Below are 13,605 nucleotides of genomic sequence, written 5' to 3' on the forward strand. Positions count from 1 at the left end.
GCAACAGTTTCCAACAGGTAAACATGCATCTCCTGTAACTTTTTGTTTAACTTGGAAAGTTGTTTGCAAGTAACACAAAGTAATAAAGCAAAACCAAACAAACTAAATCATGAGGAAGTTATATATAGCACTTGCTGAGTAATTTAAATTTATGGATTTTATCTGAAGTTTATTAGATTTTTATTTGGGTATATAAGCCCAAGTAGTCTAACAGGCTTCTGCGCTGTAAAAAATCATGGATCCTCTCATAAAGAAATCTGAGGTCATTTAGTGCTACATTGAATTAATTTGTAGTATGGTTTCAAATCCCTTTTGAAACAGAAATTTGTAAGGATTCTATAAAAAAAAAAAATTGTCAAATAGTAACCCTCCTGTCAAAGAGAAGCCTCCATTTTAATAAGAAAATAAAATGGGAAGCTTGGTAGTATAACTTGCCAGGCCCTGAACAGACAAGAGGGAGGGGGTGGTTTTAGCGATTTCGCAGTGGCGTGAGTTGTGGATAATAGCATCAGTGACAGGTTTATAGGAATTCATGATGTTGATACTTGGTTGCACTGTCAGGATGATTCCTGTAAATGCTGCTGGTGGGTTCTGGTGAGTAAATAGTTAGTAATTTACTGTTATCAACATTAAACTATTTCTGGTTTTGCGTTTACTTTAAAAATGGTGCTTAAAAAATTCCAAATCCTGTCTGATTGACACTGAAATGCTCTTTACGTGAAAGTTTGTTTATAGGCAGTGATTCTTTTGACAGATTTACAAGTGTCTGTGGAGTTTTAAAAGACTATTGCCCAACAGGCATTAAGTGAGAGATGCTCTATTTCGTAAATATTTTCACTTATATTCAGGATTTTTAAAGAACTTTTTGAGCCAAGTACTGCATTAAATCTGAAGACAGTGGCAAACTGATAATCAGCAGTTTCCAGCTTTGTTTTAATGTTTTGCTAATGGTTTCCATTTCCGTGGCCAAGATTTGCATGATGTACATCCAACAATTTGTAAGGGCTTTCAAATACTATTGCACACTCATATTTTCTTTTTTTGCCATAGCTCATTTAGAAATAAACAATTTTCAAAGTAGTATATTACATTTAATTTCACTAATATACACTGTGTAGCAAGAAAATGAACCAAAAGTTTATTACAGTGATGGAGAATTTGCATCTGTTTGAACTCAGTAATGCTGAAACAGGTTGTTTATTTTCTAAAATGATTATTTTGCAGTGAGATGGTGAGAAGTGTACATATGGTGGCTAGCTCTCAGATTCCTCAGAATTCCTTCAGATTCCTCAGAATTTCAGAAATAAATTTTTTCAGAAAGAAACTTTTCAGGATTTGTTTCAAAGAAGGAATGCATAATAGATTCCTTTATGTCAGAATCATTCTAATAAAAACTTTGCTAAAATAGTTTTCTGTTAAAAAGGAAAGGGTTTCTGTTGAGGTGAATATCACAATAAAATATTAAAAAATCATGTAATATTCCCTTACACATCTTGTAGCATTTTAGCAAAGAAAATCAGAGCAACTTATGGAACAGGACTTTTCAGTTTTGGGGGTTTTTTTATAGTGTTTGGCATGACTTGATAATTTTTAACTTTTTTTTAAACAGTTTATTTCAATTCAATTTTCTAGTAAACAAACAAACAAAAAAGAACTTATGTAACAGGAAATTCAATGAATGTTGTTTACTAGAAACCTTTATATTATGTTATGTAGAACTAAGGCAGATCGTAGAGTTGTATGGTAGCCTTTCACCAACATTACAAATCTAGATTGACAAAGACCAGCTGACCTCAATATGTAGCATTACAACCACCATATTAATCAAAACTTTTGATATAGCCCTGTTATGAAAATCTTTTTCCTTTTCCAAATGTGTCTCTATTTGTATCTGGTATTTGAGTCATTTGAACACACTTCCACCATTCTTTGCTATATCTATCCCCAGGCAAATTTGATGGTGTTCCAAAGTTCTACAGCCTAAAAGATACATCTGATTGGTGGTCCTAGCCATCATTTTCTTACAGGTATTGGACAGGGAATCATTATTCTGCATAGGATGATTCTTTATTGAAGGGAGCAATGAGACTGGAGATATTTCAGCAGGAATACAAAGTTCCAGCTGAAGTTCATGACTGCCTTCAGCCAATGACTCCGTACCTATGTGATGTGTCTTATTTTTCATGTTAGCAAGTAAATAAACTCAAGTTTTATTCAAACATTTCAGTGCAGTTGACTTCAGATACAATTAGCTAACCTTCAGTTGCCCAGATAATTTTTTTTCTTTGTAGACAGAAAGTATAGGTTATTGAGTTAAATCTAACCTAAATTCAGAGTCAGTTAAAGGAGGGTTAAGCAGTAAAGGGCAAATACATTGCTTTTGTGATGTGAACAGATTTTCGCTTCATCACCCTTGTCCTTGATTCCTTTCACTCAAAGCTAAAATTTTCTCAGAGCTCTTCAGTCTATTCTGTCAGTTATCTGAAAGAACTTCAGGAAGTAAACGGATGTATTTTAGATAGATGTCATCTAGATAAATAGCAGCAGCAGAGAGAATCATCCAAAGGTCTCTTTTTAAGGCTTTCTGATCATTTAAATGGTGTAGTGTATATACCACCAATATAATGGTGGTAGCAATATGGTGTGAATAGATTTCATGCAGCCAAACTCTTTAAGACAGTCTGCCAGAATTTACTTGACTTCTTTTGTCTCTTTCAGTTTCATCGTTTCAACATGACTTAAGCAATGTAAAGTGGTATCTCATCTCAGTTTATCTTGTCTCAAACTTTTATAGCTTTAATCAGCACACCTGATTCACTTACTTTGTCATCTGTCTTATTTGCTCTTCCCTTTCGTGCCTTTCTTTTTACTCCTTCTCTCCCCTTATGCCAAATTTTGGTCGTTTTGTTAAGGATGTTAGGGTTCTTCTTGAGACTACCTGGATCAGCTTTCTCTCTATACGCTGGTACTACTTCTCCATATTTTCCTGTAGCTTTTGTCATCTGATTAAGGTTGACGTCAGTCATCTTCATTAAAAATAAAAAATATTCAAGGGGTTTTATATGAGCTTTCTAATTTAGAAAAAAATCATCATAGTCTTGGTTGATTTACATGGGACGTATCTGAGTAACCTTTCTAAATCATGTGTTATTAAAGCTTGTAGGAAGTATCTAGGAAGCTTTTAATACTCCAGACAATACATGAGCAACACCGTATGTTTGGCAAAACACCTTTCTAGAGTATGTTAGAGTATGTTTAGATACTATTGTAGCTGCAAGCCTGTTTATAATAATACATATTCATAGAAATCTACTTCTCTATAGATTTATACAAATTTATATCAGATTATTCTAATATAATTACTCGCTTGCAATTGTTGCAACCTTACATGATTGTAATTATCATGTGCATTCTATAGTCACTGTGTACCAAACGTCTGAGCATAGTATGTGTACTAATATTTTTACACTTTTGTAATTTTATATTTATCTAAATTAATTTCTAAATATTGCTTTATATAATTTACTGTAGATTTTTTTAACCACAAGGACCACAAACCTGTAGCTGCTACTTTGATCAAACTTCCAATCAGAAACTTAACAATACTGTTAACTTCTCGACTTCTGTTTCCATAGTTTTGTATTAATTTTTGCTGCAATAAGTTGAATTATGTAATGGTGGTAGCAATATGGTGTGAATATGTTTCCTGCAGCCAAACTGTAACTCGAGTTTAACTCCAAAATATATTTCCATCTACATTTAGCTTCTTGGGAACGAAGAGTTGTGGAAAAAAAATATCTTGTATTAGCTCGTAAATCAGTTACTAAATGGAAGGTAATTGCATTTTTCATTTCTAACAGTCTCATTTCATCTTTAATGTGGAATGCTGGGACCTACAAAGTTTACCAGAATTTCTAGGAATGTTAAATTTCATTGGCGAACAACCTAGAGTTTTTAGAAATTGGCATGGCATCAAATCTTAAAACAACAGATTAAATAATAATCAAATCACAGATCACAGTTAGACATAAATTAACTTTCTTACTGACTTCTACTATTTCGTATCATGGCCTGGAATTTGAATACTTAAGTAAAGCTGAATTCCTGCATCTGTGTTAGAAAAAATGGTGGAGTATAGGATGCCTGGCACTGATTGATTAAAATCAGTCCAGATACAAGGCATCCTCCACTCACCATAGAAACAAATTTTAGAGTGTTAAATACCATCTTGAATTTGTATGTGAGGTAGGCTGTGTTAGTGGCAAGTCTCAGCGCACAGCTGGAGTTTTAGAACAAAGTCATTGCTAAAGACAAATTCCACTCTTGAAACGTGTATAGAATTTTCTATTTGGTATGCTAGATTAGTATTGGTATTTTTTATTTTAATGTAATTGCTGGATTCCTTAGTGCTTATTTATTTCCATTTCCCCTAAAGTAAATCTAGGTGACTTCTGGTAGACAAACTCTGCCACAAATGTCTCTCAACTTCTTTTTGTAGCCTCTGAAAAGCAGATGAAGTTAGTTTGCAGAGAGTCTTCTGAAGAGCATGTCCAGCCCTTCAAGGAGAAATTAGAGGAATTCTTCCAGAAAGGTAATCATATTTAAAAAAAAAAAACAAACGCAAATAATGTACTGGTTTACAACGTTATACGTAATGTTGCTGTATTCAATGTCTGTTGCCTCTGAAAATTCCTACTACGTATTATGTCCCTAGTGTGCCTAATACATGTGAAGAATAACAGTTACACAAATCTTGGACATCATTTGCTGTCAAAGATAATTGTTCCCTTGATCTCGCCATGTCGTATTGATGAGTATTTTTTGGTTTGTTCTTTATCGTTATTTGTAGGCAAAAAAGGTATTTGTTGTAGACCAAATTTTTCAGAAGGAATATAGTGCTTCAAGTTTATGAAAGACTGGAGTGAAAAATACTGTTCTAGAGAAAGTCCACATATATATATATATAAAGTAAAGATGTTTTATCAGTACTGTAGGCTTATGAACTGACTAACTGAGATTTAAAGATTTTGTCTTGTGTGAGACAGAAGTAGGCATAAGGAAGTGATTTACCAGGGTAAAGTCTGGTACAATTTGAGGTACAATTTGATCATCAGTTCAAAACAATGTAAACGCAGGTTGCTGTGGTTGAAAACAACAGTCCTGCTCTCTCCTGCTTCCCAGCCTATGTGTTCTCAGTCACCTGCTTCTGCCAGCACCACTGTCTCTGAAGTGGTGGAAAATACATAAGCGAATAGATTTACCCCTCCTCCCCCACCCGGGTTGTAGGAGTACAGACTATTTGGGTAAACAGAGTAAGTGATGCATTTCTGACAACTGTATTAAGAATTATTAAGAATTAATGATTACCGAAGGGGTAGTATTTTGCACAGAAATCGTGATCAGTTTAACAATTTACTGTTTGAGAAGTCAAGTGAGCTATTTGAATCTACTAATCCAGGCAGGATGTTTACTTACTATTAGTGATTAGTCAGATAGTTATAATAATTTGTGAATGAGCTTAATCCTTTTTATAAAGATTTTCCTAATGTGTTTTTAATAACTTTATTTCATTAGGCTATCTTATTAAATACTTTGATAAGTGAAAACAGAATGTTTTAAAAGTAGCAGTGCCTGTTAAATTGGACTGTAAAGTAAACTAATATTCTTCTTTACCCTTTTCCCAGGCCATGGAGCTCTGTGGATGTATTTATTTGATTTTTTTTTTTTTTTTTTTTTTAGTTGCAAGTGTATTTGAACAGTATTAAAGCTGCAAATTTCTTGCCACAGAACTTGCGAAACATAAAAATTATAATGGAAATCTTTATGTCACTACAGGACAGTTGTTACTGTCTTTCCAACTTATTTAATGGGAAATTTTCACTTACAGTTTAACAATTATGTCAAGATTGAGATAGTATATTCTGCAGATCCATTATGATCTTCAGCGTGCTACTTCATCTTGCTTGCCAAAGTATTGTAGCAGAACAGTGTAACTGTAACTTGTATAGACTAATTGATTCATTGCACTGGATGAATTGCTCTGTTAGAGCAGCTCAGAAATGAACAGTCTGTATTCTTTCCTCACTAATGGCCAGAAATGCATCAGAGCACAGCAGTCAAAATGATAAACTCGGGTATAAATCTGGACAATAATTCAATTTTGCCCAGGTCTTGCCAAGACTCAGCAAATGGTGTCTTCCATAATCATATCACAGATTCTGTAATTCTTATTACAGCCTGGATCTCTTGAGGACTGCTGTGGTTAGTCCAGTAGGCAGCGAAGCACCACACAGCTGCTCACTCACTCCCCCGCAATGGTGTGGGAAAGAGCAGTGGAAGGGTGAAAGAGAGAAAACTCTTGGGTTAAGGTAAAGACAATTTAATAGCAAAAGCAAAAGCTGTGTGCAGAACAAGGAATTCAATTACTACTTCCCATCAGTAGGCAGCTGTTTGGCCATTTTCAGGAAAGCAGGACTTCACCACGTGTAACCACTTCTCGGCAGGACAAATGCTATAACTCTGAACTTGCCCCGCTTTCTCCTTCTTTCCCCAGATTTATTGCTGAGCATGATGTCATATGGTATGGGTTATCCCTCTGGTCGATTTGGCCAGCTGTCCCAGCTGTGGCCGCTCCCAACTTGTGCACCCTCAGCCTACTTTCTGGGGGTCAGCGTTAGAAAGAGAGAAAGCTTTGAAGTTGTGCAGGCACTGTTCAGCTATAGCAAAAACGTGGTTGTGTTATCAGCACTGATTTCGTTAGAAATCCAATACACAGCACCATAACAAGCTGCCATGAAGAAAGTTAGCTCCACCCCAGATAAGAACAGCAGAAGGAATAGCAAATGCAGATCACCACAGTCCCCAGAAATACGGGAAACACAGTACCTGGTTTCTTCTGTAAAACTGAGCTACCCTATTTTCTGGTGAGTGGAATATGATAAAAATACCCCGTTGATCTAGGAAGATTAGTCCTGCGTTAGAGAAAGTTGCAGTTTAATTGCGCATTATCATTTAAAATAGAAAAACATATTCCTCCAAATATTTGCCCTGTTTATACCTATTGGTGTGGAAATTGAGATACATTTATCTTTGTCAGTGTAACAGAAAATTTTGTCCTTATGTTTATGAATAATATATATATTTAAAAAAAAAAGAGAGAGGATATGTTCCTGCACGGTGTCCTGGGACAATGAGTTCTTTATATAAAGTACTAAACTTATTGGATGTGTTTTGGTGTTTCAGGTTTTTTGTATTCTAGAAAGAGCAAAACCAGATGGATTACTTGTCTGCTTTTCTCTTATGTTCTCTTGTTCTCCTTTTACTTTATAATTCTATGGTTTTTAGTATCTAATCACACACATTTAATTTTGTCTAATTTAACTTCTTGTCTTTTGGCATTTCTGTTACATCTATCTTTTTCTGAGAGGAGTTGTCAGTAGGTTGTCACATCCTATAATTATTCACCGTATTTCCCTTTCAGTCACTTACCTGATGGATCTGAATCTTTGTAATTGGTGGGTGGTACTTTCTGTGGTGTTAGAATGGAAATCCTATAAAATTGTACACTGCAGATAGCTAAAAACCCATCTTCATTTATGGTACTAGAATAGTCACTGAGCAAATGTCAACTCAGAGGTTCGGTTTAGATAAGTGCCTGGAAATGCTTCTCTGAAATTAGGAGTTAACTGATAATACTGAGCATCCATTAAGCATCTGCTTTCAGTTTTGTTTGTTTAAAAAAGAGTTGTGGCTGGTTTAAGCAAATGTAAGAAAAAAATTGTGTGTTATCTTTCTGCCAGCTCACAGCAAGTATCCAAAGCTCAGATGCTTTTCTGAAAGTTCTGGCTTGCAAATAGGGCTGGAACTCATAGATGTTCAGGTTTTTCTCACACGCACAATTTCCCATCATTTTTAGTCAATGCTAAGTTGGAAATACTGCAAGAAAAAAAACATACTGATTTGCTTAAACTGAACTATTTATATTTCCTACTTACAATTAATACCAATTAAATCTAATACTTGCTGTGTTGTAACAAAAAACACGGAGAGTGTTATGGAGACTGACATTCTGAAATGCTAGAGGGGATAAACTGTACTTTTGCTGATGTCAGTGCTGTTTTGTATAACGAGATGTAATGTAGCCTACTGCCTTCAACAGGGAGTTAGGTGCCAAAAACTTTAGGTTCTATTCCCAGCTTAGCTACTTGACATGTGATGCTAGCATAGTTAGTTAATCACTTTTTCAGAGAGGGCTTCGCTTTTCTTGTACACAGAATGTTAAATAATGATTCTTGCTGTTTTTTTGTAGTGAAAGATAATCTGTGTCAAGTACTTTGTGATTTCCACATGAAAGACATCATGTGTAAACTCTGTTAATACTTCATTAGATGTATTTAATATGCCCATGCTCTTTGAAAAGGACTTAGACTATTCTTAAAGTGGAAATAATCTTTAGTAGATTTGATTATATTATATGCAGCGAATTGTATTAGTTTTACTATGATGTGGAGTCCTAAAAATTGCCATAAATTAATATACATTTACTATATTTCCAGAGGAATTACTGTATGGGTTTTTTTCAGAAATATATTCACAATGTTTTACATTTAAATTGCCATGATATACAAAAAGAACTTCAAAATAATGAAATAAATTGTTGCTTTGGAATGTTCCTTAATTTATGAAATTCTTGCTCAGAATTGCAAAATTTTGTATCAAGAGTTTTCTTCTATCTCACACAAAAAAAGTTAGAATAAGTAGATGAATATGAGAAAGCTGCAAAATACTGTTTGTTGAAGAGGAGAAAAGAAAGAGTTTGGTTACTGCATCTATGAAGCTCACTAGAAGGGATGCTGGCCAGTAGCTGTTGGTGTTAGTTTTTCATGACATTTTTTATTTTCCCTGTGCAGAATAAAAAATACAATTACAAACCAGAAAGTAAATGACATTCAGGAGTATGCAACTATCCTTAATAAAATTTATTTCTTATTTTACCACTTGACTATTTCATATTTTTTGACCATGTTAATAAATGTGGAAATGCATAACACAGATTCATGCAAGATCTTACAAAATCTCATTCCAAATTCTCCTTCATTGTTTCCAGGTCAGAAAGTACGTAAACAGTTTAATCTGGGCTTGATCTCCTCCCTCACATACTGGAATGTACAAGTCAAAAAGTCTTTAGGCTTCATGCAGTTGGCATAGGAAGAGCATAAGCTGCCTCTCTTTGTTTCTCCAAGAATAAAGCGTCTTGATGATGAAGACTTTGCTATTAAAGGTATTCATTTAGTTTACAGCAGAGTCTGGGAAGCAAGTAATCTGATGTCAAGACAGAACACTTTTTGAAAATCATTGGTATTGGAAAGCAAAGCTCTCTGGGAAAGGCACATGATACACTGAAGTGTCCAAGGTAACAAGCAAGATGGAGAGGGAGGGATTTGTCCAAGAGAGTAGCTCTGTTAAGATTAGTCCCATAGTAAAAGAAATTGTCCTGTATTTAGAATTCTAGCCTAGCACTTAGGAAAGTTGGTTAAGTTCATTGCTTTGCTGCAACTGCTACATGCCTTATCCTACATTAAAGGTCAACACTGCACAGTCAGGGGAATGCACAATAGAAGCATAGAGCCATAGACCAAGCTACTCAGCACAGCATTGTGTCAGGACGTAGTGCATTTTTCAGACAAGGTTAGCAACCACGTGGAAAATGTCAGTAAATCTATTCTTAACTGCTGAGTGATTTCTTATTAATAATTTTAGCAAAACTGCAGTAGCTACGTGGGCATGCATCCAGTCTATGGTGCTTTTTAATGTATTTCTGGTGCAGAACAGGAGCTTTGATCCACATTTCCTCATCTGCCTGCTGGAATGCACCGTAGAGAATTGTTGAGGTAGTCCAATAGGAAAGAAAATGAGAAATAAATTCTATTAAGTCTTACCCCATTCACTTGTATGTTAACTACTTTCTGTTTTGTATTATTCTTAAGAAATTAAGACATGTAATGAAAAAACAGTATCCAAGTGTACTGGCAAGAAACTCTGATCAAAACCGCTACATTCTCTGACATGAGAATAGGGAGGATAAACATGGGGATTTGTCTGAGCTACCTCCTGACCTTTTCAAATGTGTGAATCAATTTCACATGGATTGTTCAATCTAGGTTACTGCAACCAGGTAAAGAATTGTTACTAACTTTCTCATGTGTGCCTCCTCTCTCCATGTCTTCATGCCTCTTCATCAATTCCTAGAAATTCTTACAAATTGGTTCAGCAGTAAGAAGATGAAATAGTGATTCTGTATTTGCAATCACCATTTTTAGATCACAGAGTTCTAAGTGACACCTTGTTGAAGTATATTTGACTTTTTTTAATCAAATCACTGAAAGCCTGAATCATTTACATCTTGATTTCAAGCTAGCGTCCAGGAAGATATTTGTATTATTGTTGATTTTCATTCCTAATATCCCTACTCAAATAATTTTGTTTTCACATTACTTGTTAGAATCTTAAATTTATTTTCACTCAACTTTATTGTTTCCATTTTCTTCCTCAACAATGCAGAAAATACCATTTTATAATAGCTTTCATATAAGAAATTTACACCACTAACTTTTCTTTAAATATACTGCAGTGTATTTCAGCCAACAAACTTCCAGTTTCTTGTTGATTATTATTTCCTACTTTTTCCTGGGTATATAAACATTCCACCTTAAATGTTGTTCTTGTGCTATAGATGTTCATACATGGTGATTTATTCTCTTCATCTAGTACCACCTGTTACATTAATGCAGGGAAAGCAACCTTCCTTTGTTAGTTTATTGCCCTGTACGTATTTTGAATGTAGGAGGTCAACAGTACAATTTCTTACATTACAACAAAAAAAGTCTTTCCACTCAAAACTTTACTGCTTTTCGATCAAAGCAATCTATGAAGTATAAAGTAGGATGCTAGTGTCATTTAGTAGTAGTGAATCAAATGTCAAGAATACTCCAGGACACTACTATCACTACTATTTTCACAATACAGTAAGATTTCTTATTTTTCTCTTACTGTCAACAGGACACACCTTTGTAAATTTTAATCAAGTCAAAGATTAGGAAGAAATTTACATTGGCATTCATTTCCTTTAATAGTCTGACAATATATTTTTGGTTTTAAAACAGATACAGAGATTATGTCTGAAGTCCTTATTCATAGCAGTTTGGTAAACCTTGCCTATAAGGACTTCCCAAAACATCAGAAATCCCTGAGAAATACTTAAAATTTTTGCTTCTCTGCAATGAAAATATAGCATTTTTCCCCAAGAAGAATGTTAGCAGAAAGAAAAATATTCTAAACCTGCATATGAAACTAAGTCACATACTTTTCTTCCCACTAGTGTTATACTCCTCTACCTTAATCTACACATCAGATTATGGCACTTGTGTTCCATTTCATTTCTCAAGCTCTTGAATGTTTTAATAGTGAATAAGTGAAGAAAGAAAATCAAGAATAATTTTTAAGGGCACCAAATTTCAGTAACATCTGCCTTTTAAAATATGGTGTGTAAACAATAGCAGAAGAGCAGTAGCACTTACAGGGATCGTACAGTTGCCCTGATTTTCTGATAACCTGCAATTACAAGCTGCTTCTGTCAACCAAAAAAACATATCTCCGTAAAGATAACCAGTTCTACAGGATGTCAGACTCTCTTGCAGATTCGGTGACTATCCAGTCTGCATTTGAAATACTGATTCTTCCTTTTGTGAATAAACTGTACAAATACGAAGACTTTTAAGTTCAAAGCCTTATTTTCTGTTCTACTTATCATAACTCTTTTTTTCCCTTCATTTGTTTTCACTGAGATGTTTTATTATCTCTGCCACACATATGCAGTTCTCGCATTAAACAACGTGGGAGGATATTTATGTCCAGTGTCAAACATGAAAAATATGTGATACTTCCTTGCAGTGATAATGTTTGCTTAAAACTTTTTATCCTTCCCAGCAATGACATTACAGACCACGCAAAATTTGTGTTTAGATCTGGAACGCTGTTTTATATGCCAGCAGCAGGATTACTTTAATCTTTCAAACTGTTTGTGGCAGTCATAACTGTTTTCATCACTCAAAGATCGTTGTATTTAAACAGATGAAAGAGTGATTTACATAAATTGGCATGAGTCTGCAAAGCACAGAACCTTTTTGCTGTGGTACTCTGAGATAGTATAGTTAGACAATAGCCTCAGTCCACAAGACACCAAAGAAGGTGTCCCGGAATGTGATTGCATCCATATGCCTCTAACGCAATATTGACAGTGAGGTGATTCAAAGAACAAAAATTTGCTCTGAAATGAATGTTTCCTCCTGGACTACCAGAAGAATTACCAGCATCAAAGTGCTGAAAATTGATGTTAATTAAAACTATGACTTTTCAGGAAACTTTCAATTGAGTATTTTTGAGACAGATATGCATCAAATTGCTATAATCAGTTCCACTGTATCATGACTTGCTATAAAAATTGGAGGGCTGCACTCCATTAGAATGTGTAATATGAATGTAATTTAGAAGGATATGTAATTAAAAATGCAGTGTCATCCTTTTTTAGAAGACAAGGAAAGAATCTCTTGAAGAGAACAGTTCCTTCCAGCTTCTTTTCAACTTGATTGTTATACTGAATTACCATGGCTGCTGCAATGTCACTGGCATTTCATGACAGAGAAGGATTTCCTGTTAATAGCAGCTGAGTGACATAATGAATGTTATTGTTGATATCCTTGATTTAATTAAAAAAAATTATGTATATGATAGTTATAAAATCTATACCTAGAATTACTGATACCTTTAGTATATCCAATATCAGCGGTCTGGAGTGTAACATTCCCTTTAAATTCTCATCAAAACCTTTATTTTCTGTTCAATTCCACTGGATTTCTTCCAGTGTCTATATAATAGGATTATAGGTAAACAGAACCATAGGTTATATATGTTGGTTTTTCACAGGGATCCTATTAGGCTGTTCTTTTAGTCCAGCTGCTTTCTTCTTCTTTGCTGTATCCTTATGAACTTCCTGCGTGATTTCCTATTTATATACTTATCTTTTTGTGTCAGTATTCTTTGTACTGCAGTCAACTCCACTGGCATGCAGTTTATCTGGATTTGCTCTGCTATTGACATCCTTGTTTTAGCCTATTTGTGCTGATATTCAAAGTCAGTGAGCTAATAGAATTTAAATCCCTGTCAAAGTTTTGCTTGGCAGGAAATCAGGATGCTCACTGATTAATTACTTTAGATTATATCTCCTTTGAGCAAGTGCTTACATATATGGAACATATTACTGCAGGGAAAGAGCAGAGTTAAGAACTGGAAAGGATTGGATAGAAGAGATTAAGGCACTTAACAAATAATGAAAGGCCCAAACATGCTTGCTCTCAAAAGACTTCAGTACCTACCATCACTATGGTCACTTTCGCATTATGTTTGTCCGCTGTACTCTGTAATTTCACACCATAACCTATGGATTAAGTTTGGAAATACCCTTCACTGCTACAGTAATCCAAGCAGATGATGACAATAACATGCTTAACCTGATAAGCATTTATGTAGAATTTCTCTGTAGACTTTCGT

General features: G+C 34.7%; 1 protein-coding gene across 1 annotated transcript in view; it reads left to right on the top strand.

Annotated features, from left to right (window-relative positions):
- LOC104326957 (formin) overlaps positions 1–13,605 on the top strand; it is a 143,447-nt gene that overhangs the window by 97,725 nt on the left and 32,117 nt on the right. Inside the window, exon 13 of the mRNA XM_009931799.2 lies at positions 4,499–4,591. Within this exon, the coding sequence (XP_009930101.2) occupies positions 4,499–4,591 (93 nt within the window). The remainder of the gene's footprint in view (positions 1–4,498; positions 4,592–13,605) is intronic.

Source organism: Opisthocomus hoazin, chromosome 7 (genome assembly GCF_030867145.1).
Source record: "Opisthocomus hoazin isolate bOpiHoa1 chromosome 7, bOpiHoa1.hap1, whole genome shotgun sequence".
In the NCBI taxonomy this organism is placed as follows: domain Eukaryota; kingdom Metazoa; phylum Chordata; class Aves; order Opisthocomiformes; family Opisthocomidae; genus Opisthocomus; species Opisthocomus hoazin.